The 26,248-nt window shown below is 44.1% G+C and overlaps 1 protein-coding gene across 1 annotated transcript in view; it reads right to left on the minus strand.

Moving 5' to 3' along the window:
- Positions 1-26,248, minus strand: part of LOC134676434 (myosin-11-like) — a 49,835-nt gene that overhangs the window by 720 nt on the left and 22,867 nt on the right. Inside the window, exons 3-14 of the mRNA XM_063534830.1 lie at positions 20,004-20,138; positions 18,114-18,256; positions 17,481-17,642; positions 16,776-17,012; positions 15,147-15,347; positions 13,092-13,269; positions 12,574-12,738; positions 10,858-10,983; positions 7,765-7,867; positions 2,076-2,207; positions 1,356-1,487; positions 258-382 (exon numbers count right to left, since the gene is read on the minus strand). Coding sequence (XP_063390900.1) covers positions 258-382; positions 1,356-1,487; positions 2,076-2,207; positions 7,765-7,867; positions 10,858-10,983; positions 12,574-12,738; positions 13,092-13,269; positions 15,147-15,347; positions 16,776-17,012; positions 17,481-17,642; positions 18,114-18,256; positions 20,004-20,138 — 1,839 coding nt within the window. The remainder of the gene's footprint in view (positions 1-257; positions 383-1,355; positions 1,488-2,075; positions 2,208-7,764; positions 7,868-10,857; positions 10,984-12,573; positions 12,739-13,091; positions 13,270-15,146; positions 15,348-16,775; positions 17,013-17,480; positions 17,643-18,113; positions 18,257-20,003; positions 20,139-26,248) is intronic.

Genomic DNA, 26,248 nt, shown 5'->3' on the forward strand with positions numbered 1-26,248 from the left:
GAGCAATGCTGAGCCGAGCGGAGCCGAGTTCTACCGAAGTAAGGAGTTTCGCACCCCTGGTTCGGCTCAGCATTGCTCCGAGCAATTATTAGAGTTGACACAACTCGATATCCTTTTGCGTGCACGGCCACAGATAAGATATCTAGATAGATAATCACTTGAATTTTGACAATCCTAAATAGCCGAAAGGGATAGTGCTATCCATTAGAAAGGGATAGCATGAAAGGAGGAGTGTCTCACTGGATAAGCCTACTTACCCTTTCGCCGAGGCGCGTTCGGTTGCGTCTCACATGCTCGAGGCGCGGCAGCGGCTAAAAAAGACTCGTTGCCGGGCTCCGTCTCGCAGCCGTCCGCCATAGTGCGCGCTTCGAGCCTTGGCGAGCTGCGACCAAAATATAAATAAATATTATAGGACATTCTTACACAGATTGACCAAGTCCCACAGTAAGCCCAAGAAGGCTTGTGTTGTGGGTACTCATATATATATAATATACCGGGTGTGGCCTGTAACTCGAGCAAATAATTAAAACATAGTTTGTACTCCTCAAACGGTGACACTTTAGTTCAACAACTTTTAAAAATTATGAATGAAGTATTTAGATTCCCTATTTTTCTCACTTGTTTTTAGTTACTCTCGCAACATATTTCGGAGAGCCTAGATCTCCTTCGTCGCGATACACGGCCATCGTGAACGCTGCTCGCACTGTTAGTCCTTGAGAAAGGAGACCTAGGCTCTCCGAAACATGTTGCGCGAGTGACTAGAAAACAAGTGGGTCTAAACCGTAAAATTATTCAACCCAATTTCAGTAATAGTCGTTAGATTTGTAGCTGGCCCGGCTAATCCTTTGTCTATTGTTAAGTAAAACCGCACGTGCCTCTACTTGTAAAAAAACCGGACAAGTGCGAGTCGGACTCGCCCACCGAGGGTTCCGTACTTTTTAGTATTTGTTGTTATAGCGGCAACAGAAATACATCATCTGTGAAAATTTCAACTGTCTAGCTATCACGGTTCGTAAGATACAGCCTGGTGACAGACGGACGGACGGACAGCGGAGTCTTAGTAATAGGGTCCCGTTTTACCCTTCGGGTACGGAACCCTAATAAGGGTCTTGTGTCACACTGTAGTACTGGCCTTCATTCCCCATTCTTATTGCCCATATGGATAGTCCTTAAGGCCCCTGTACACAATGGGCCATCGCCGGCCATTCCAAGGGACGCATTTATGCGTTAGAGGGAGCAAGTGATATTGCTATCTCATTCTACCGCATGGCTGCGTCCCTTGGAGTGGCCGGAGCTGGTCCATCGTGTAGAGGAGCCATTATACGACTGAAATGAAACGGAAGGTATGAGATTACCTCTCTTCGACCAGTATCTTGGTGAGCCGGGCCACTTCGGCCCTGAGCTGATGCAGCTCTTTCTCCTTAGCCTTGGCCTCCTGCTCCGCCAAGCGCTCCTTCGCCGAGAGTCGCGTGCGTATGTCGTCGAAACTGAAAATATTGAGCATTATCTATGAAAAGGGACATTATTGTCGATGGCGCTTACGCCGCACAGCGGCGCGCGGCATTGTATTTATATCGGAGCATCGTTAATATTGGCGTAAGCGCCATCGACAATAAGGTCCCTTTTTATAGAAAAAGTCAGATATACGCCAGTTTTTTTTTTGTCAGAGGTGGAGGTAATCCTCATTGGATACTGCCGGCCCGGTATCCGGCAGGATAGACTTAGGTTAGTTTTTTAACGGAAATCTTCATCTTTTGATGAGATAAATGTTATTTTATTTATGTTAATTCTAGGGACCAAACAATAGGCAGAAAAAAACGCATAGATTGCGACCAAGATAACTCTGCGGTGATTTAGATAGCTCAGACTGTGCAAGTGTTCTTTCAACTTGAAACTTCTATCAAATAATGACGTTTAAAATAATACTTGCATAATCTGTGCTATAAAATTCGATGTAGAGTTATCTTGGTCATAGATTTTTAATTTTGAACTAAATTTGTTTTCAAAATTAACAGTCTAGACTAGAGGCTTGTAAAAATATAAAAAAGCAAGGTTTTTCACAAAACTATACTCACAGTTTCCTCAAGCAAGCGCACTTCCTCTGAAGATGTTCGACTTGGTCCTTCGAGCCGCGTTCCAATTGTTTCATCTTCGTCGCATCCTCCGCCCTCTTCTCTCGCAGGCCCCTCTCTCTCGACAGTGCCTCTCTACGTTAGTGGGGTCCAGGGAAAAACGGTTAGGAATGTGTTCACGTGTATGTCAATGAGTATTTTAAATATCGAGCGTGAGTGTTGAGAATTAAAAAAACTTGACGATCAGCACTACCGAGTACGTTTTTGCTTTGAAACAAATGCTATCGTGCGTGACTACGCTTATTTTTATAATTTAAAATGCATTGCCAGTACTTCTGGTTTTTTTTTTATCTAAAAATGACGGTGTTCTGTTCTAAAATATATTTATGTAGATGGCAATGTCATGGACCGAATTGTGAGAAATGGCGCTGATAAGGAATTATCTATAAAATGAATATAGACTCCAATTGGTCCAGGGGCGTTGTTTTGATCTTGGCGGTCTCAGAGCACGTCTATACAAAATAGTTAAACCATATAAAAACATTAAAACATTTTTCAATCGTTTATTTAATTTCAAAATGAGTATAAAATTGAAAAACACACAATTAAATTTAATATAAAAAAATAGTAAAATTTTGCATAGAGAAAAAGCCAATTAAAAAAAAAACGGCATTAGAACGATATTTTCTATAATTTTGGTACCACAGAATAAATAATAGTACTAGGTACAGAAGACCCACTCTCTAACAAAGCGCGTCTGTTACGATCAAACCAGATATGTCCGCTAGGTGGCGACAGCGCCAAGCGCGGCTTATGGCTAGCCACCAAAATTGGTGTGGAACGGATGTACTTTTACTTTTTAGCTACCTGTAGCAAAGCGACGAAATCGCGGAGTGAGCCACGCCTGCTACTAAGTATAATATCAATTAAATCCCGTTCTAATGTCGTAAAGAAATACAAAGAAATGCAAAATACAGAACAGGAGATATAGTTGAAGCGATATAATGAAAATAATTATTTAATTTGAAGATGACAAAGATGTTCAGTAGCGTAGCCGTAGCGTGGACTAATACCCGTGGGCGAAAACCACATCTGCGAGGCCTGTTTCAATGTGTTTTCCCAAGGCAAAAAGGTTGGCTTTGCGAGGCCCCCCTAATGGCTCCTCTACACGATGGGCCAGCGCCGGCCACTCCAAGGGACGCAGCCATGCGGTGGAATGAGAAAGCAAATATCACTTGCTCCCTCTAACGCATGCGTCCCTTGGAGTGGCCGGCGTTGGCCCATCGTTTAGAGGAGCCATGCGAGGCCCCGGGAGAAGGCCCTATTCGCCCACGCCAGGGCTATAACCGCGAAAATCTAAGTTCGCGAATTGCGGGGATTTTTCTCTGTCACTCTAATTACGCCTCCCCGCAATTTGCGAATTTCGGTTTTCGCGGTAGCGGCTCTGGCTACGCCACGCCATGACGATATAATGCAATGTAATAGACATAGATGTATATATGACTATATGTATACATAAATGAGTACATAAAATGCGACTGTAATGAAAATATCACAATTTTAAAAATTCAGTCCAATTTGGCAGTTTTTATAACATTCAAAATTCCGATTCTAAGACACTCTTATTTGCCGAATATCATACGGGCAATAGTAAAATATAATATGGCTTTTTAGTTTATTATTTATTATAATATGCAACTTTAAGGCAGATCATACCTATCTGTCAATCGTTTTAATAACGTTTTACCTAACTAAAGTCAATGTGGAGAAGACCGTCTATAACGGAAGACCGTCTACAAGCTCTTAACCGCGTTTGTACACATACCTAAATATATATATCACTTAAGACTAGTCAATTTATCGCCAATCTGATTGAATTGGCTAATCGAATCAGGACGCAAACGCCAATTTGGCTCGCCGAATTCAACCGCAAGAATACCAATTTGTGAGGCCAGTATTTTCGTTTTGGGACATTTTCTTTAATTTAGCTCTAATATCACCATAAATCTAAAATTGAAGATTGACGCCAATTTCATTTCTAATCAAATCTTTTGTCTGAGCGATGTACAAAAGTGCATAATTATTTTCCATCGTATTTTCACGGAAACGTACGGTGAACATGTAACGTGTTACTATTTCAGTCAGTCTCGGCACAAAAAGTACTGACATTTACTGAAGTAGCATGACAAATACGGACGTTTCCAATGAAATACGATGGAAAACAATTACGCACTAGCCCCCTTATTTATAAACGTTTACTAAAGTTGACAAGCCGATAATAATCGTTTGTCCTTTCCGACGTATTGGTATGATGGAAAGGGGCAAACGATTATAATCGGCTTGTCAACTTTAGTAAACGTTTATGAATAAGGGGGTAGATCTAAAAGTTCTTACCTTGTGACGGTCTTTCCCGCAATAAATTTAATATGCCGTTCTTCGCCACATAACCTTACTGCATCTTATTTTTTTTTTTTACAAGTATAGGGTACTATATACATAATTGCGTCGGGTGTGCCAAGTATATCAAAGCGATTCAAGCTTTCTTCTCCCTATGTATGTGTAAGTAGAAGACGAGTGCGAGCGAGAGGAGGAACGCGGAGAGAGCGAGACGGAGCGAGCCGGTAACTGCGCACACGCCGCAGCCAGCGAGCGCCGCGCCCAGCGCACTGCAACTGTATCCCAACCACAATTACATAGAGTCAGACCAAGAATAGTCTGCAGCGGATTTGATAGCCCACGCAGTGCAAGTGATAAAACGTCAAACTTCTATGAAATTATGACGTATAAATGACACTTGCACTGCGTGGGCTATCAAATCCGCTGCAGACATTTTTGGTCCGACTCTATTAAATACACCGTGTTTTTTTTATTTCCGTTAATTTCAAGTTTGCATTCCTGAGCTTAAATCAAGTAACTTTGTCAAAGACACCGATATTCTTATTAACTCCATTTCGGAGATAATCAATAATTTATTTTTTCCTATAAGGCCTCTACAAGCGTGTACACTTGCCTTAGGGCCGGTTTACATATTGATTAGTGTTTAGAATGAGTTCATACATTTGCTACTAAACTTAAGTACAATCTCGGTCGATCGATGTTCAAAATGACATTGATATATCACAGATTTCAATTGTTTGGTTGAGTTAAATGTAATGCTCGTGTTACAACAACGCTATATTCTACATTTAATTACTTTTTAAACTTAAAATTAAAACAAATAAACATTTGTTTTAATTAACTATGCCATTTAGTTCTCTTAAACGTACTTAACCCCGAAGTTAACGGAATTCAATAAAAACACGGTGTATATTAAAATGGGTCACTCACGTATTTTAGACGAAGATTATCCGACAGGTTTTAGGTCAATTTTTCGCCAATCTGATTAAATTGCCCAATCGAATCAGGACGTGCGGACGCAAACGCTTTGGCTCGCCGAATTCAATTGCCGATAATTACCGATAAAATGAGGTGCAGACGCAAGAATACCAATTTGTGACACCAGTATTTTCGTTTTTTTTTTTAATTTAGAGGGTTCTAATATCAACATAAATCTAAAATTGGTGAATAAATTGGAGATTGACGCCAATTTCATTTCTGATCAAATCGGTCGATTTGATCCTCCCGTCTGGATACCGCTTAAAATACTGCCTTTTGGACTGATTTCGGAAGGAAATGATTAAATGATATTTATATATAAAGCGAGGAATGAATGATATAATGATTTTATTTAAAAAATGCAAGAGTTTATTTAAATGAGAAACTGTAGAATGTATGAGTCAATGTGACGTTTCCAGGAAAAGGTACCACTTGAATTTTCAACAAGATTTCCAAGTCAAAAGCAACTATAGCTGGTCAAGCAAATCTTGTCAGTAACAAAAAGGCGCGAAATTCAAATTTTCTATGGGACGATATCCCTCCGCGCCTACATTTTTCAAATTTGCCGCCTTTTTCTACTGACAAGATCTGCTTCACCAAGTATGTATAAATTGGAACCAACCAAGTGGTAACTTTTACTTAAAAATATCGAAGTATATGTGTACATGTCTTGTGTGTATATACTTAGAGAATATAACCAAACGGAGTGGTCATTAACAGGCGTCCCCCTCTGTTGAAAATAGGCGGCCAATGCTCAATCACATGTCAACCACATGTATGGACTGAAGTTAATCTGACATGGCTATGTTGACGTTACATACACATTTGATGTGCCCCTCCCCCGCAAAAAACGGCAGACTATTATGTACCGAAAATTACAGACATGGCGTCTCCGTTTGGTTATATCCTCAAGATATTATATGTATGCGTGATAAGGAAATTAGTCAGTAATGGAAATGCATGCATTGGTAGCCGAATTTGTCCAAAAGACAATACTTATTTTATTTGATTAGTTCTAATAACAAACACTTACGGGGGAACAAATTGAGCTACCAAATATTTATTTATTTTTATGTAGGTACTCTAAAACGATACTAATATGTGACGTTTCACGGCAAAAGGTACCTTATGGCGGCTGGCGCTTACGTTGCATAGCGCCGTAATAATATTGGAGCGGCGTTAATAATAGCGTAAGCGCCAACCGCCATAAGGTACCTTTCTCGTGGGACGTCACATATAAATGACTAAAAATATAATCTTCAAATATAAGTACACAATTAGATCAAATTACGTGTTACATGTTTTCATGTCAATTTCAATTTCAATTTCTTTATTATTCAATTTAGGCATTAACATAATGCACCTATGAAGGTCAAAAAAGTACATTTGTACAGAATTCAATTTAAATTAAATTAAACAATCACAACAAACATCAAATACATAATTACAAACACATTGCATAATTGGTATACATCCTAGCACCAAATAAAATAAAATCAGTTTCAATTATTTAATGTATCGTTATTTAGTAGGTACCTACGTAAAATTTGAATAAACAATTTTATTTTAGTAAGCGGAATGAAAACGATTATTATTATGAAAACTATTAGAACAACTGAAACGTTAGTCTCATTACGGAATGTTACGGTTCACGTTATATACATTTATACAATGATTTATATACATGCTAGCCACAGACAAAACATCCTCCAGACTGAGCATAGTCGCGCTACCCCCTCTGCCACGCATACGGTAATTTTACTCCATGTTCGAGTCGAAAGTGTCTTTGTGTGACGTCCGTGTCTTTAAACGGACCAATCACAGCACGGGACTTCGCTCACCTCATCCCGCGCACCCCCGCATTTTTGGCATCCTCGGTTGCATGAAATAATTGATCTAAACTCGGTCTAGAGGATTCCTAGTCTATGATGCTAGCCGAACAGGCCAAGAGTCTGGGGTAAACCATTCAGATGAATGAGAAAAAACAGACAGATTCATCTGAATGTTTTTCCTAATGGCTCTTATACACGATGGGCCAGCGCCGGCCACTCCAAGCGACGCAGCCATGCGGTAGAATGAGATAGCAATCTCACTTGCTCCCTCTAACGCATAAATGCGTCCCTTGGAGTGGCCGGCGTTGGCCCATCGTGTAGAGGTGCCATAAAGTAAACGTACTGGTGCTCGACGCGGTCCCAGTCATCTTGAAACTTAACAACTTAAGTGATTGTCAATACAGGTGACAGCATGGTGTCATCTATTGGGCATTAGCATGTCGAGCACTAGTAAGTCCGTATAGCGGGTAAGATAAAGGGCATACCTGAGTTCTTGCTCGGTGACCTCAAGGGTCCGTCCGCACTGCGCCGCCTTGTTCGCCAGAGTGTCGAAATCCACATTTTTCGATTGAATTTGAGACTTCAATTCTAAAATATACAGGGTACAGAATAATTTAATTTTATTTATTTATTGCACTGACAAAATATTAAATTACATAAATTACTAAAAGACATAAATAGGAATATAAAACTAAAACTAACTACAATTAAAATAACTATAACTAAAAATTTAAAAATACCTATCAAAATTTGGGTACAGATGTAAAGTATCATTCTATGGGACTTGCTAACTATGTAAACAAACCGCCATATTGAAATTGTCAAAGAGTGATGAATTTACTAGTGAGTTTTGTTTACATAGTCAGCATACATACATACATACATCACTGGCTCAGTGACCCAAAGAGGATCTTGGCCTCTGACACAAGTCATATAGTCATATATATTATATATGTAAAGTCAGCAAGTTCCATAAAATGACACTTTAGTGCACAAAGGATGACTCACATTAGCCCCCATTCGCACGACAGCTTTTTCAACGCGCGTTAAAAAAGCGCTTGACTCTGTCCGCACTCTAAATTCGATTTAATGACCAAGGCTTAAAGTCGAAAATCCAACAACGCTGGATAAAAAGCGCCACAGCTGTCGTGTGAATACATCTATCAATTTGTGTCATTCAAACGCTTTTTTAACGCGCGTTGAAAAAGCTGTCCTGTGAATGGGGCCTAAAGGATGACTCACGTTAGACCGGGCCGGTGCTTCCGGCGCTTACTTTTCTATATTTCTAGGTTTATTGACCCCTCCCCCCCTCCTTGTCAAACTTGGTCACATTTTGCAAAACCCTCCCCACCTGGTGTGACGTCACATTTTTGGCAATTTTGTTTTCAACGAAATCGGCAATACAAACTCGGCATTATTTTTTTAATAAAAAAATTTTTTGGTGAAAAATTAAAATGACGTCACAAGGTTTGTGACACCCCCTCCCGCATGTCACAACATGTCACATTTTCTTGACCCCCTCCCACCCCCTAAACGTGTGACGTAATTAATGGATGACCCCTTTCCATAGAACACAATGCTCCGGAAGCTCCGGCCCGGACACGGCCCGGTCTAACGCGAGTCGTCCTTAATTATTTCGAGTTTTACAAACATTGTCACCACGACAACGCCTAATAAAAAAACATTACAAATCAAATTCAAAAATGAACGCTATTAAACAAAATTATCACTTAAAAAGCTATTTTCGCCTCGAGGCAGCTCTCCTTGTCTGACCCATTGCTCTAACATCTCTCTGTCCCCCTCTTACCCACGATTTCCTCCAGTAGCTCCTTCTCCCTCTGGACGCGGTCCTCCTCGCCCTCCTGACGGCACTCTGCCTTCATACGCTCGAGGCGGCTCTCCTTGTCTGACACTCATTGCTCCACATCTCTCTGTCCCCCTCTTACCCGCGATTTCCTCCAGTAGCTCCTTCTCCCTCTGGACGCGGTCCTCCTCGCCCTCCTGACGGCACTCTGCTTTCATACGCTCGAGGCAGCTCTCCTTGTCTGACACTCATCGCTCCACATCTCTGTCCCACTCTTACCCGCGATTTCCTCCAGTAGCTCCTTCTCCCTCTGGACGCGGTCCTCCTTGCCCTCCTGACGGCACTCTGCCTTCATACGCTCGAGGCAGCTCTCCTTGTCTGACACTCATTACTCCATATATCTCTGTCCCCCTCTTACCCGCGATTTCCTCCAGTAGCTCCTTCTCCCTCTGGACGCGGTCCTCCTCGCCCTCCTGACGGCACTCTGCCTTCATACGCTCGAGGCAGCTCTCCTTGTCTGACACTCCTCTGTCCCTCTCTTACCCGCTATTTCCTCCAGTAGCTCCTTCTCCCTCTGGACGCGGTCCTCGCCCTCCTGACGGCACTCTGCCTTCATACGCTCGAGGCAGCTCTCCTTGTCTGACCCATTGCTCTACATCTCTCTGTCCCCCTCTTACCCGCGATTTCCTCCAGTAGCTCCTTCTCCCTCTGGACGCGGTCCTCCTCGCCCTCCTGACGGCACTCTGCCTTCATACGCTCGAGGCTGCTCTCCTTGTCTGACCCATTGCTCCACATCTCTCTGTCCCCCTCTTACCCGCGATTTCCTCCAGTAGCTCCTTCTCCCTCTGGACGCAGTCCTCCTCGCCCTCCTGACGGCACTCTGCCTTCATACGCTCGAGGCAGCTCTCCTTGTCTGACACTCATTGCTCCACATCTCTCTGTCCTCCTCTTACCCGCGATTTCCTCCAGTAGCTCCTTCTCCCTCTGGACGCGGTCCTCCTCGCCCTCCTGACGGCACTCTGCCTTCATACGCTCGAGGCAGCTCTCCTTGTCTGACACTCATTGCTCCACATCTCTGTCCCACTCTTACCCGCGATTTCCTCCAGTAGCTCCTTCTCCCTCTGGACGCGGTCCTCCTCGCCCTCCTGACGGCACTCTGCCTTCATACGCTCGAGGCAGCTCTCCTTGTCTGACACTCATTGCTCCACATCTCTGTCCCACTCTTACCCGCGATTTCCTCATGTAGCTCCTTCTCCCTCTGGACGCGGTCCTCGCCCTCCTGACGGCACTCTGCCTTCATACGCTCGAGGCAGCTCTCCTTGTCTGACACTCATTGCTCCACATCTCTGTCCCCCTGTTACCCGCTATTTCCTCCAGTAGCTCCTTCTCCCTCTGGACGCGGTCCTCCTCGCCCTCCTGACGGCACTCTGCCTTCATACGCTCGAGGCAGCTCTCCTTGTCTGACACTCATTGCTCCACATCTCTGTCCCCCTCTTACCCGCTATTTCCTCCAGTAGCTCCTTCTCCCTCTGGACGCGGTCCTCCTCGCCCTCCTGACGGCACTCTGCCTTCATACGCTCGAGGCAGCTCTCCTTGTCTGACACTCATTGCTCCACATCTCTGTCCCCCTCTTACCCGCTATTTCCTCCAGTAGCTCCTTCTCCCTCTGGACGCGGTCCTCCTCGCCCTCCTGACGGCACTCTGCCTTCATACGCTCGAGGCAGCTCTCCTTGTCTGACACTCATTGCTCCACATCTCTCTGTCCCCCTCTTACCCGCTATTTCCTCCAGTAGCTCCTTCTCCCTCTGGACGCGGTCCTCCTCGCCCTCCTGACGGCACTCTGCCTTCATACGCTCGAGGCAGCTCTCCTTGTCTGACATGAATTGCTCCCATTGCTCCTCTGAAATTGTAAGTAAAGGCAGATAAGGTTTATGTTTTATCCCTTTCTTACAACTAAATCAGCGGTCGGCAACAAGAGGCCCGCGGGCCGCATGGGGCCCGCGAACCTCTCACTTGCGGCCCGCGAGCCTCCCTGGCTATTTTGTATGTAATATTGACAAACGTCAATGTCTGATAAAGTCATAAATATTAAAAAAGTGCGGCCCGCGTCAACTTCGGTAACTACTATTTGGCCCTTGGCTGCTAAAAGGTTGCCGACCGCTGAACTAAATATACAAAATGACAAATTAATAGCTAGTAGGGAATATTAGGCAAAGCTCTGCGTAGGTGGCACCACTAGCACATACAGTAAACAAACCTCATTGACATCATCAATGACACATCATGCGTCACTATAGTTCGTTTTTTTAGCATTAGAAAGAACGTGCAAGAAGGTAAGCGATCTTGGCATGTCTTTTAATTGAAAAACGCTTTTTAAAAATCAAAAACTATTACTTATGAAAGCAGAAGAATATAAATGATCGTATTAGATTCATAATTGTTACATATTTGCCGTAACTTATTTTTATAATGTGTTTTTCAATTAAAAGACACATCAAGATTGTTTACCTTATTTCTAATGCTAAAAAAACGAACTATAGGTCAATCACATGGCCTACCGCGAAACACGATAATCGAAAGTTCGATTTCTGCCTCTCTACCACTCTTGCATATTCGATCGATAGAGAGGCAGGTAAAGAAAACCATATTTTCGCGTTTCGCGGTAGGCCACCTGTAAACAAACCGCCTCGGTGCATCAATGTCATAGTGAAAACTTGTCAAAAAACTGTTTAAGGCCTAGGTATAAGTTACTCTATGGTTTACTAAACAAATTAGTGCTGCACTCTGGCGGCAGAACATTACAGTAATACCACAGAATAAGTAATAGTACTGCCGTACAGACAGGAAACTTCGTACAAAACCGAAGTTTGACAGCGGTTCAGGGTCGAATCATGCTATCCCTTTCGGCTATTTAGGGTTGTCAAAATTCAAGTGATTACCTTATCTGTGGTCGTCCACGCAAAAGGAAGTGGAAGTGGTGCCAATCCTAAGCCCCCATTCACACGACAGCTTTTTCAACGCGCGTTAAAAAAGCGCTTGAATCTGTCCACACTCTAAATTCGACTTCACGACCATGACTTAGAGTCAAAATCCAACAACGCTTGATAAAAAGCGCCACCGCTGTCGTGTGAATACATATATACATGGTTATCCATTTGTGTCATTCAAACGCTTTTTTAACGCGCGTTGAAAAAGCTGCCGTGCGAATGGGGCCTCATAATTATTCGGAGCAATGCTGAGCCGAGCGGAGCCGAGTTTGGCCGAAGTCAGGAGTTTCGCACCCCTGGTAATACTCCCTATTCAGTGGTGAGACACTCCTGACTTCGGTCGAACTCGGCTTACAACCCTAAAGAGCCGAAAGGGATAGTGCTATATATTAGAAAGGGATAGCATGATTCGACCCTGAATCGCTGTCAAACTTCGGGTTTGTAGGAAGTGTCCTTTCTGTACGGTAGTACTATTATTTCTTCTGTGGCCTATTGAAACATACCCATCTCCCGTCGATGTTGATCCCTCATCTTACTAAGCAGGTCGTTCTTCTCGGCGATGAGGCTGCTTCTAGTAGATTCTAGAAGCTTCTTGGCCTCTCCAGCGGCTGTGGCGGCCTCCGTCTCTACGAGGCGGAGTTTCTCCGTCCATTCCGCTATCAGGGTTTCTGTGAATAGGGAATTATGTCGTCTGATGAGACGTCCTCTAATATTTATATTTATTTATTCCATGATATTGTCTACCGTTGTCACGAACATAATACTTTTTCTCGGTTTAGTTAAACATAAATTTTCACTCCGCACTTCAAAATAGCGAGACTATTTTATGAAATTTTGGAGCGCGTGGCCTGACCGGTCGGATAGAAAAAATACAAAAAAATACACGTGAGGTTATGTGTGGCTACGTGAGGGGGGTAGCCAAAAACCTCAGGAAATATCACCAAAAGGGAAGAGGGGGTCAAAATATAGCCGAAAACACCTCGCGTGATTTGTGCACAACCCCTAAATTAGGTGTATCTACCTTTCTCCTGATCGAATTTCTCCTGCAGCCGCTCCACAGTCTTGGCGTGCGTCATGTCGGCCCGGTCAAGTAGATGGCGCAGCTGCATGACGTCCCAGTCCGCCTTGCTGTTGGCCTGCGCTATGGCCGTCTCGTACTCCGATTGTTTGGTCGCCATCTCCTCCTTTAGACTCTCGAACTGGAAACATATAACACATCCCTTATATGGAGTGGTTCAATTTTGGAATCTTTCGCTTGCTCGGGTATCAATATTAGCACGAGCGGTTAAACAGCAACTTTGCCCCCTAGTGAAACAAATAACTAAATTCCATAATGTCAATGCCCAGAGAGGAAAATGGGGACTACCTTTCCTCTTAACAGTTACCTTGAATAGTGATTAAAATTTTGGTTACAAGAGCGTTTATTTTTTTTGCCATTTTGTTTATATTGTGACCTTTTATGCCACTTTTGTGTTATTTCTAGTCAGGGGGGCGATAGTCTCACCTTAGTAGTGACTTCTCTAAGCTTCCGGTCAGCGTTGCGGCCATCTTTCTCCGCTTCCGCTCGCAGCTGAGCGAGCGCGGCGCGCGTGCGTTGGGCGTGCGAGCGAGATGGAAAGACTATCGCAGTCTCACCTTAGTAGTGACTTCTCTAAGCTTCCGGTCAGCGTTGCGGCCATCTTTCTCCGCTTCCGCTCGCAGCTGAGCGAGCGCGGCGCGCGTGCGTTGGGCGTGCGAGCGAGATGGAAAGACTATCGCAGTCTCACCTTAGTAGTGACTTCTCTAAGCTTCCGGTCAGCGTTGCGGCCATCTTTCTCCGCTTCCGCTCGCAGCTGAGCGAGCGCGGCGCGCGTGCGTTCGGCGTGCGAGCGAGATGGAAAGACTATCGCAGTCTCACCTTAGTAGTGACTTCTCTAAGCTTCCGGTCAGCGTTGCGGCCATCTTTCTCCGCTTCCGCTCGCAGCTGAGCGAGCGCGGCGCGCGTGCGTTGGGCGTGCGAGCGAGATGGAAAGACTATCGCAGTCTCACCTTAGTAGTGACTTCTCTAAGCTTCCGGTCAGCGTTGCGGCCATCTTTCTCCGCTTCCGCTCGCAGCTGAGCGAGCGCGGCGCGCGTGCGTTCGGCGTGCGAGCGAGATGGAAAGACTATCGCAGTCTCACCTTAGTAGTGACTTCTCTAAGCTTCCGGTCAGCGTTGCGGCCATCTTTCTCCGCTTCCGCTCGCAGCTGAGCGAGCGCGGCGCGCGTGCGTTCGGCGTGCGAGCGAGATGGAAAGACTATCGCAGTCTCACCTTAGTAGTGACTTCTCTAAGCTTCCGGTCAGCGTTGCGGCCATCTTTCTCCGCTTCCGCTCGCAGCTGAGCGAGCGCGGCGCGCGTGCGTTGGGCGTGCGAGCGAGATGGAAAGACTATCGCAGTCTCACCTTAGTAGTGACTTCTCTAAGCTTCCGGTCAGCGTTGCGGCCATCTTTCTCCGCTTCCGCTCGCAGCTGAGCGAGCGCGGCGCGCGTGCGTTCGGCGTGCGAGCGAGATGGAAAGACTATCGCAGTCTCACCTTAGTAGTGACTTCTCTAAGCTTCCGGTCAGCGTTGCGGCCATCTTTCTCCGCTTCCGCTCGCAGCTGAGCGAGCGCGGCGCGCGTGCGTTGGGCGTGCGAGCGAGATGGAAAGACTATCGCAGTCTCACCTTAGTAGTGACTTCTCTAAGCTTCCGGTCAGCGTTGCGGCCATCTTTCTCCGCTTCCGCTCGCAGCTGAGCGAGCGCGGCGCGCGTGCGTTCGGCGTGCGAGCGAGATGGAAAGACTATCGCAGTCTCACCTTAGTAGTGACTTCTCTAAGCTTCCGGTCAGCGTTGCGGCCATCTTTCTCCGCTTCCGCTCGCAGCTGAGCGAGCGCGGCGCGCGTGCGTTGGGCGTGCGAGCGAGATGGAAAGACTATCGCAGTCTCACCTTAGTAGTGACTTCTCTAAGCTTCCGGTCAGCGTTGCGGCCATCTTTCTCCGCTTCCGCTCGCAGCTGAGCGAGCGCGGCGCGCGTGCGTTCGGCGTGCGAGCGAGATGGAAAGACTATCGCAGTCTCACCTTAGTAGTGACTTCTCTAAGCTTCCGGTCAGCGTTGCGGCCATCTTTCTCCGCTTCCGCTCGCAGCTGAGCGAGCGCGGCGCGCGTGCGTTCGGCGTGCGAGCGCTCTAGCGCGGCGCGCGCCATGGCGGCGGATGTGGCGTGCTCCGAGCGAAGCGTCTCCACGGCTTTGCTGTGCTGCTGCTCGAGGCGTTGAATTGTCTGAATAAAAAATGCTTGCTAAATATACAGTATCATCATAGAGAAACAAATACAGTATAGATTGCTCACTCCATACATCAGTTTTGTAACCAAAAAGACTATTATTTTCATAGTCGATATCTAGCTTCGAGTAGCGGAATTATCAGTACCGTCGGAAAGTCTATATAATTGTCGTTTTTTTTATATAATTATATACTTATACATAAATATAATTAATTTATTTTATTGTCGATGTTAAATTTAACCAATTACCTTGTAAACTAGTCAAACCGAAAACTATTTTTAATAAATTTTAAATTTCTTAATAATTTTCCACTACAAAATCGTGTCATGTTGCATGCCATATAAAAATTAGGTTAAATTTACTTTAGTATTAAGTTTTAGTTAAGTACTTACATTGCTATGTACCCTAACAGGGTTCATGTGAACACTAGCTGTAAAATGCTCTTTGTAAGACCTTATGTAACACATGATTATAAATGCAATAAATGAATTATGAATTAATGCTCAACAACATGAGACTTTCCGGTCAGTGCTACACATAGAAGGTAGCATCCTATATTATTGTACCTCTATGGTGAATATATATGAATATAATAGTCTGTATGGTAACCAGTACGGATATGATGGTCGTTCTTGTCTAATACGTGACAGCGTGATAAAACAGTGTCCGTTACTTTCTATCCCACGGTGTTAAAAAGTAACGATGGATAAAGCCATCCATAATACGCCGGCAGGTGGCTTTATGATATGGTAACATACCTGGTGATGTCTCTGTTCTTATCCTCCTTAATCCTGATCTCCCGGTCTAGGAGTTCCTTCAGCCAGTGCACCTGCAGCTTCAGCGCCTCCCTTCTGCAGCTGCAGGGTCAGGGCTCCGACTAATCGGTACTCGTAGACCAGAATTCTTTGGTACAGTCAGCAGCAGGAGTTGCTAAGCGGGCGAGGTGTTCAAAATCACATTGACACGCTCTTATTCTCTTAACAATAAGGTTGCGTGTAGATCATTTTGAACACCTGGCCCGCTTAGCAACTTCTGCTGCTGACTGAAAGTGATTTTAAGTTCTTCATCAGTAACACACCTGGTGATGTCTCTGTTCTTTATCCTCCTTAATCCTGATCTCCCGGTCTAGGAGCTCCTTCAGCCGGTGTACCTGCAGCTTCAGCGCCTCCCTTCTGCAGCTGCAGGGCCAGGTCTTCGACTAGTCGGTACTCGTAGACCAGCCTTCTTTGGAGAGTGATTTTAAGTATTTCAGTAACATACCTGGTGATGTCTCTGTTCCTTATCCTCCTTAATCCTGATCTCCCGGTCTAGGAGTTCCTTCAACCGGTGCACCTGCAGCTTCAGCGCCTCCCTTCTGCAGCTGCAGGGTCAGGGCTTCGACCAGCCTTCTTAGGTAAGCGATTTTACGTTCTTCAGTAACATACCTGGTGATGTCTCTGTTCCTTATCCTCCTTAATCCTGATCTCTCGGTCCAAGAGTTCCTTGAGCCGGTGCACCTCCAGCTTCAGAGCCTCTTCCCTGGTCTCCACCTTCTGCAGCTGCAGCGTCAGGGCTTCCACTGATCGCTGCTGCTCGGAGGCGAGGCCTCGGAGTTGGGTCAGCTCGGCCAGGTGGGCGGGGGTGGGAGGCGCAGCTTTTAGTTCTTCTACTGTTGCTGCCAGCTGGAAAAACGTGGCGATTTCAAAAGGGCTTGTCAAGTCTAATAAGTAAAAATTGAAACCATAATATTACCTACTTTGCATTTAGGGTTCCGTATCTGTACCCAAAGGGTAAAACGGGACCCATTACTAAGACTCCGCTGTCCATCCGTCTGTCCGTCTGTCACCAGGCTGTATCTCACGAACCGTGATAGCTAGACAGTTGAAATTTTCACAGATGATCTATTTCTATTGCCGCTATAACAACAAATACTAAAAAGTACGGAACCCTCGGTGTGCGAGTCCGACTCACACTTGTAAGGTTTTTATTTCATGTACTATGTCGTGGCGTTAAAATAAATGTATTTCCTCTTCTTTTCTCCTTCATACCTGCTTTTTCTGCTTCTCCTTGTAAGGTTTTTATTTCATGTACCTACTTACTATGTTGTGGCGTTAAAATAAATGTATTTCTTCTTCTTTTCTCCTTCATACCTGCTTCTTCTGCTTCTCCTCTTCCCTGGCCCGTTTCTCCAGCTCTCTCATCTTCCACTCGCAGTCGGCCAGCATGAGTTCCGCTCGCGCCGCTGCCTGGGAGCGCGCTGCCTCGTGCGCCGCGCGCCATTTTGCTGTGCTGGCTTCTGCTGCTGCTATAGCCTAGAAAAAATGGTACATTATATTAGATTAAGGTAGACAAGCGGCTGACGGGATATGAACGAATGGCGAAATTTATATAGTGTCGGAGGCCAAGATCCACTTCGGGTCGCTGAGCCAGCGAAGTAAGTAAGTAAAGTAAGACATATTTGTTGACTGAAATGGTGACATTAAAGTCGCGCGTGTTAGACTCCTGTGCCTTCTGCTCGCTCAGCGCCTTCTCCTGCTCGAGTCGCTCGCGGTCTCGCTCGAGCGCGAGCACGCGCGACTCGAGCTCTGCTCGCCGTGTGAACGCGATCTCCAATTATACCTTAAGCTGTTCGACCTCACCTCCTGTGCCTTCTGCTCGCTCAGCGCCTTCTCCTGCTCAAGTCGCTCGCGGTCTCGCTCGAGCGCGAGCACGCGCGACTCGAGCTCTGCTCGCCGTGTGAACGCGACCTCCAATTACAGGTACCTTAAGCTGTTCGACCTCACCTCCTGTGCCTTCTGCTCGCTCAGCGCCTTCTCCTGCTCGAGTCGCTCGCGGTCTCGCTCGAGCGCGAGCACGCGCGACTCGAGCTCTGCTCGCCGTGTGAGCGCGTCTTCCAATTCTGCTCGGAGTTGACGAAGAGACTCATCTGAAAGAGGTGATATTAGTGAGTAAAAAGATTTTACTTATATGCTTATACATATAACAAAGTAGCTTTTGCGCGCGACTTCGTTTGCGTGGAATTAGTGACAGCAGCTAAAGTAGGTATAGCCTCGGAGTAATTAACAATGGAGCCGCCATTAACAGGCGTTCCCCTCTGTCGAAAATAGGCGGCCAATGGTCAACCACATGTCAACCATATGTATGCAACCATTTGATGTGCCCCTCCCCCGCAAAAAACGGCAGACTATTTTGTACCGAAAATTTTAGACATGGCGTCTCCGTTGGTTATATCCTCCAAGAGGTATAGCGCCTGGATAATGCTCAATCATTCAATTCGCGCACAATTATTAGGCAATTCATTAACTCTTTCAATTTCACCCCCCTTTGCGCTCTCTTTAGGGATGATTTCCGAGATAAAATCTATCCTATTTCCATCTCCGGGAATCAAATCTCTATACCAAATTTCAACTAAATCGGTTCAGCGGCTTAAGCGTGAAGAGGTGACAGACAGACACACGTAATAACGTAAATTAGACCCCTATTTAAGATGGCATCACCGTATAGAGAATACAGTGTTGCCACTTTTTAATTTCTACTCTTTTTTGCTAAGCTGTAGCAGACGCTCTTAAAGTGTTTCTGTAACGGTAACTCACCATTCCGCCTCTGTAGCTGACTAGCTAAAGCCCCCTCCAGACTATGCGCGTGAATCGCGGGCGAAGCCGCGAACGCGAGTGTGGAGTCGATTTCGCAGGTCTGCGTTCAGGACTCCACACTCGCGTTCGCGGCTTCGCCCGCGATTCACGCGCATAGTCTGGAGGGGGCTTAAGGCTAAGTAAGTTGGCTGACTAGCCAAGTCTGCAGAACAGCTCCTGGCTTCTGCCTGCTCCCAGCAGATTTTACCTACAACGGCACCCGCGTGCGTGCGTCCACTCCGTGCATCGTGCCAGCTAGCAGACTCTTAAAGTGTTTCTCTTGCTAGGCTCATACTTAGGGCATAATGAAAATTCCTCGACCACTTAGAAAAAATAAGTCGTCTCATATATAAGAAACCAGAAACTTTCAGTATTGCCCACATATGATGGTAGCATTGGTAACACACCGTTCCGCCTCTGTAGCTGGTCAGCCAAGTCTGCAGAACAGCTCCTGGCTCCTGCCTGCTCCCAGCAGATTTTACCTACAATGGAATATGATGTTGGTAACTCACCGTTCCGCCTCTGTAGCTGGTCAGCCAAGTCTGCAGAACAGCTCCTGGCTCCTGCCTGCTCCCAGCAGATTTTACCTACAATGGAATATGATGTTGGTAACTCACCGTTCCGCCTCTGTAGCTGGTCAGCCAAGTCTGCAGAACAGCACTTGGCTCCAGCCTGCTCCCAGCAGATTTTACCTACAGTGGTATCCGCGTGCGTGCGCCCACTCCGTGCATCGTGCCAGCTAGCAGACTCTCAAAGTGTTTCTCTTGCTAGGCTCATACTTAGGGCATAATGAAAATTCCTCGACCACTTAGAAAAAATAAGTCGTCTCATATACTTATCAGAATCCAGAAATTTTCGGTATTGCCCACATATGTGACGTTATCTAAAAAGGGACCTTATTGTCGATGGCACTTACGCCATTATTAACGATGCTCCGATATAAATATAATGCCGCGCGACGCTGTGCGTCGTAACCGCCATCGACAATAAGGTCCCTTTTCATAGATAATGCCCCATATGATGGTAAAATTGGTAACTCACCGTTCCGCCTCTGTAGCTGGTCAGCCAAGTCTGCAGAACAGCTCCTGGCTGCCCCCAGCTCTTCCTCCAAAGAGCGGCTGCGTTGCCTCACCAGCTCGGATTCCTTGTATGCTGACGCTAGGGAGCATTTTAATTCTGAAATATAAAAACAACCATTTTAGGTACTTAATAATGGTACATACATAATATTATCTACATATTTAACCATTAGCCGACTAACCGTACATTTTAGGTTGTAAATAAATATAGGATGGTGGGAAAATGCCGATAACAAGGTCGAGTGCAGAAAACGAGGGGAGGCCTTTGCCCAGCAGTGGGACACCTAAATAGGCTAAGAAAAAAAAAGTAAGATAATTTTCTGTTTGTTTTAGACGTGCAACTAAATATCTATTTCGGCGGCCGACCGTAAGATCAGTGGCCTATTTTATAAAGCTACAAGTTACAATTTACAAGCGGAAGTCTCGTTCTAACACATAGGGTTAGAAAGAGACTTCCGCTTGTAAATTGTAACTTGTAGCTTTATAAAATGGGCCACAGGCATCGTAATGTTCATGTGTAATGTTTTGACGAGTCACATTTAACCAATATAGGTAGGATAGGTTCGTTAGGTTGCTTCAGATGCCCTTCGGGCAAACTGCTTAGAAATAGGAGCCCCGCGGGGCTCCGTCGGCTCAGGGAACGAGTCAAAAATTTTCACGTTTCACGATATGCCTGATCTTACGATCGGCCGGCAATATCTAGATGTGACGTTATCTAAGAAAAGGGACCTTATTGTCGATGGCACTTACGCCATTATTAACGATGCTCCGATATAAATACAATGCCGCGCGACGCTATGCATCGTAAGCGCCATCGACAATAAGGTCCCTTTTCATAGATAATGCCCCAAATAATTTACATAAAACAAATATCCCAAATTATTTTTACAATTTTCAATACCTGTCTTATTTTTTAATTTGTTACATTTGTACTTCCAGAGTTCTCAAAAACGTAGGAACAATTGACTAAGAAAGTCACATTTAAAAAAAAACGAGTACATAAACAATTAAACATAAAGTAGCTAGGGATGCTGTTAAAGATTGTGTAATCTATGCCGTACATTAGGGGTAAAAAGATTTTGTATCTGTGGTTTCCTCTTTGTCGCTGCCCTCAGCCCAATGCGGTTGTAAGATTGTGTCGTCCCATTTATTTTAATTATTTTATGTTTTACTCAGCCTTTATAACTTTTACAAACCTCTTTTAATGTAATGTTTTCGATCATATAAAACTAGATATAGTTGTGTGTTAATTTACTACGATTAATACAGACTCATATCATAACTTGGTGTTGCTCATTCGTAATCTCGGTTAGTCCCTCGTCTGCTTCCCGTGTGCTCCTTATATTCCGAATAGGTTCAGGGCCTAGGCACAAAAGCTGCAGAAAAGCTAAAAGGCGTTGAGATATTCCCAGATTACCCGAGTTACGACAATGGCGCAACCAGGGACGAGCACATGTAACATAACCTCAATGTCCACCTTAGAGAAACTGAAAGGCTTGGACAATTGGATCAATTGGAAATTCGCTGTGAAGATGGTGCTTACTCTTGATGGTTTATGGGGCTGCGTCGATGGCACAGACACGGACACTACCAAAGATGGACGGGCTTTAGCAAAAATTTGCCTGTCATGTGAGCCACACCTTTACCAAATCGTGCGGAATGCGACGACCGCTAAGGATGCGTGGAAGTCATTATCCGATACTTTCGAAGACAAAGGACTGTACAGGCGAGTACTTTTATTACGCAAATTACATAGAGTAGAATACGGTCACTTTGCGGGCATGTCGGATTACATCGAAGGTGTCCTTAAGCTCGTCACGCAGCTAGCCGATATCGGGAAGGTTATCGACGATGCAGAGACAGCTGAAATCCTGCTGTCGGGCTTGCCAGAAGAATTCAACATACTAGTGTCCAGCCTTGAAGCGGCTAACCTCAGCGGCACCTTATCAAGTGAGGTGGTCCGGACTAGACTACTTCAAGAAGATCACAGACGAAGCCAAAGTAACACTACAGACAACCTAGCCTTCATGGCTAACAGGAAGAAGAAAAGCAACAATAACTTATGTACTTACTGTCAGAAAAAGGGCCACTCCGCAAACCGCTGTTTTAAGAAGAAACGAGAAGAAGCAAGGAAAACTGGACAGGAACACACCATGTTTGCTTCTGCATACTCGGCAACACATTCTAATGAATATGTGCTCGACAGTGGAGCGTCCAGTCACATGGCTGGTGACTTGTCTCTTCTTCATGAAACTAAAAGCAAGAAATGTGTGATCACAGTAGCCAATGGACAGCAACTTAATAGTGAAGTTATTGGTAAGACTTTTATATCACCTGAATTGACTCTAAATAATGTGCTATATGTGCCTAATTTAGCGAAAAATTTAATGTCTGTCAGTGAAATTACAAAAAATGGTTATGTTGTAGTGTTTTCTAATAATTATTGCAATATCTATAGCTCTTGTCAAATCACAGGCAATAAGGTTTTAACTATTAATAAACAAGATGGGCTCTATAAGTTGAAAGTGGATGAGCAAACTCGACCTGACCCCCAATTAGGCAACTCTATGTCCCTGCATGGGCAAGGATCCATGAGTGCCAATGCTGCTGACGCTGTGCCTTACTCTATTATGCATAAGCGTCTTGGTCATTTGAACAAGCAAGGTATGTCGGTATTAGGTGGAGGGAATAAGTGTAGTGTCGTATTTCAGGCTGAAGACGGCATTCCTGCACAGTGCATCGCCTGCCTTACCGGGAAGATGTGTGAAACATCGTTTCCGCGGTCAAGTGCGGGGCGTGCTGCTAACCTTCTGGACCTGGTGCATAGTGACATCGCCGGACCGGTTCATGTACCCAGCTGGGGCGGAGCTCGGTATTTGCTGACATTCACCGACGACAAGTCAAGACGCACCTTTGGCTATCTACTGAAGAACAAGTCTGAGGTGAGTTCTCATTTTGTTAATTTTAAAACCTTAGTAGAAAATCAAACTGGATTGCGTATTAAAGTATTACGTACTGACCAGGGTACTGAATATTGCAATAAAACTTTGTCCGATTACCTTAAAAAGGCAGGAATAATTCACCAAACTACTTGTCCTTATTCTCCTTCTCAAAATGGTGTCAGTGAGAGAGCAAATCGTACGATTTTTGAAAAAGCTCGAGCTATGTTACAGGATTCTCAGTTACCTGATCGCTACTGGGGCGAGGCTGTTATGACGGCCATTTATTTAAAAAATAGGTCGCCTACCAGTGCATTATCAGGTGGAATTCCTGAATGCGAATGGACCGGATCTGATAAGTTAGATCTTAGTCATTTACGTGTTTTTGGCTGTGTAGCATACTCTCATGTGCCTAATCAAAAGAGACGCAAGCTGGATGCTAAGGCAAAACAGCATATTTTTGTAGGATATGGTGAAACGTGCAAGGGATATCGCTTAATAGATCCAGTTAACCCTAAAAGGGTTATTTATTCTAGAAGTGTTGTGTTCCTTGAGGACAAATTTATAGGGAGCAATCTATTACATGCAAATGCTGAGGCGAAAAGAGCAAATTTTATTATTTTTGATAATTTAATTAATGATAATTTAAAAAATGATAATAGAGGGAATAATACTTGCTGCAATAATATTTTAAACAATAACTGTGATATTAGTGTAGGTAATAATGATTGTGATAATAATCTTAACCCTCTAAACAGCCATGAGGATCATGTAAATTATAATTCACCTAATCGGGACTCTATAACTGTTTCAGAGAAGGCGGCAAGCACACCAGTGCAATCACCCCTGTCTGAGCTGTATCGCACAACTGAAGACGCCACTGAGGATAGCGGCGAGGCTGTGGTGCTGTCTAGCCCTGTCACCTCACCACTGCAACCCTCTGCATCTTCAGATTACGAGCCAATGTTGGCGGAAGTAGAAGAGTCTGCTGTTCCAACCAACTCTAGGCCAGTGCGGAGTACGCGAGGTATATTTCCTGAAAGGTATAATGATTTCCATATTGATTCTCTGATGGCTACAGCAAGTTCATCGCAAGAGCCACTTACTTTCCGCGACGCCATGAATTCACCTGAAAAAGACGAGTGGTATGGTGCCATGGAGGTTGAGTTGGGCTCGATGGTCAAAAATAATGTGTGGGAGTTGGTAGATCGTCCAAAGAATGTTAATATTGTGAAAAACAAATGGGTTTTTAAGAAAAAATACGACTCCACAGGTAATTTAAATAGGTATAAAGCAAGACTTGTTGCATGTGGGTATAGTCAAAAAGAAGGAATAGATTACTCGGATACTTATTCGCCTGTGGTTAGGCATTCCACCCTAAGAATTTTATTTGCAATTGCAAATCAGTTGGATCTGTGCATGGACCATATTGACGTCACCACAGCTTTTCTAAATGGTGAGTTAACTGAAAAAATCTACATGGAGCAGCCAACTGGTTTCCAATCGAATAATAATAAGGTATGTTTGCTTAAAAAATGTATATATGGCTTGAAACAAGCAAGCCGGATGTGGAACATTAAAATACACACATTGCTTGCTAAAAACGGATTCTTGCAAAGTAAATGCGAACCATGTGTGTATGTTAAGAAAAATGAGACTGAGTACATAATTATAGCCTTATTTGTAGATGATTTTTATGTTTTTCACAATAATTGTATCGAGACAGTTACATCATTGCTAAAACAGCACTTTGAAATACGCCATCTTGGTACTTTAAAAAATTGTTTAGGCATGAATGTTACTAAGTACAATAATGTAACTGTTCTAGATCAGCATGATTATATTAAGAGGCTGCTTGAGCGCTACAACATGTCTGAGTGTAAACCAGTGTCAACTCCATTACCTGTAAATTATAAATTAGAAAAGTCCAACAAGCATTTAGATGACAATGTTTATCAGTATAGGCAACTACTAGGCTCGCTTATGTTTTTGTCCGTTTGTACTCGCCCAGACATTTCATACGCGTGTAGCCAGTTAAGTCAATTCAGTACATGTTTTGATGAAAGCCATTGGCGGACTGCAAAGCGGGTATTAAGGTACTTAGCCGGTACTATCAATTATGGCCTTTATTTCGAAAAAGATAAGAACTTTGAAATAAACGCTTTTGCGGACGCTGATTGGGCTAATGACATAACTGACCGCAAGTCGTATACTGGTTTTGTAGTTAAACTTGGTAATTGTGTCATCAACTGGGAAGCCAGAAAACAGCGATGTGTCGCTCTTTCTAGTACAGAAAGTGAGTTTCTTTGTATTTCTGATGTTTGCAAGGACATATGTTTTATTAAGAATTTCTTGTCGGAAATTATTGATAAACAATTTAATGTCAATGTATTCAATGACAATCAAAGTGCACAGAAATTGTTGTTAGTCAAGGAGTATTCCCATAGAAAAACTAAACATATAGACTTGCGGTACCATTTTGTTAAAGATTTGATACATGAAGGGAATATTAGTGTTAAATACTTGTGTACTGATGAAATGATAGCCGATGTGCTTACAAAACCATTGTGTGTGCAAAAGCATCTAAAATTTGTAAAAGGTTTGAAACTAAAATGCATAACTGAAAACTCGCATCCATAGCTGTTGTTACTTGTTATGTTTTAGAGTCACAGTACTAGTTAGATTTCATGTTGTTCAGTATACTTGTTCAATATTCTATCATGTTGTAAGATTATCCAATGTACAGCATAAGGAGGCGTGTTAAAGATTGTGTAATCTATGCCGTACATTAGGGGTAAAAAGATTTTGTATCTGTGGTTTCCTCTTTGTCGCTGCCCTCAGCCCAATGCGGTTGTAAGATTGTGTCGTCCCATTTATTTTAATTATTTTATGTTTTACTCAGCCTTTATAACTTTTACAAACCTCTTTTAATGTAATGTTTTCGATCATATAAAACTAGATATAGTTGTGTGTTAATTTACTACGATTAATACAGACTCATATCATAACTTGGTGTTGCTCATTCGTAATCTCGGTTAGTCCCTCGTCTGCTTCCCGTGTGCTCCTTATATTCCGAACAGATGCCTAAATTACCTATGTGTTTAATAACCAACGCAAAATTCATTAAAACACTATTAATTATTTAATTGAACCGAAATGTACAGCCGACTCGATCGCGCTGATTCCAAGCCTCTACTGAATCCGTAAAGTGGTAACACTAAAAATAAAACAATTACTGTTGTACTGCAACACTAAATTGTCAGGTTAA

This window comes from Cydia fagiglandana, chromosome 24 (assembly GCF_963556715.1).
Source record: "Cydia fagiglandana chromosome 24, ilCydFagi1.1, whole genome shotgun sequence".
NCBI lineage: Eukaryota > Metazoa > Arthropoda > Insecta > Lepidoptera > Tortricidae > Cydia > Cydia fagiglandana.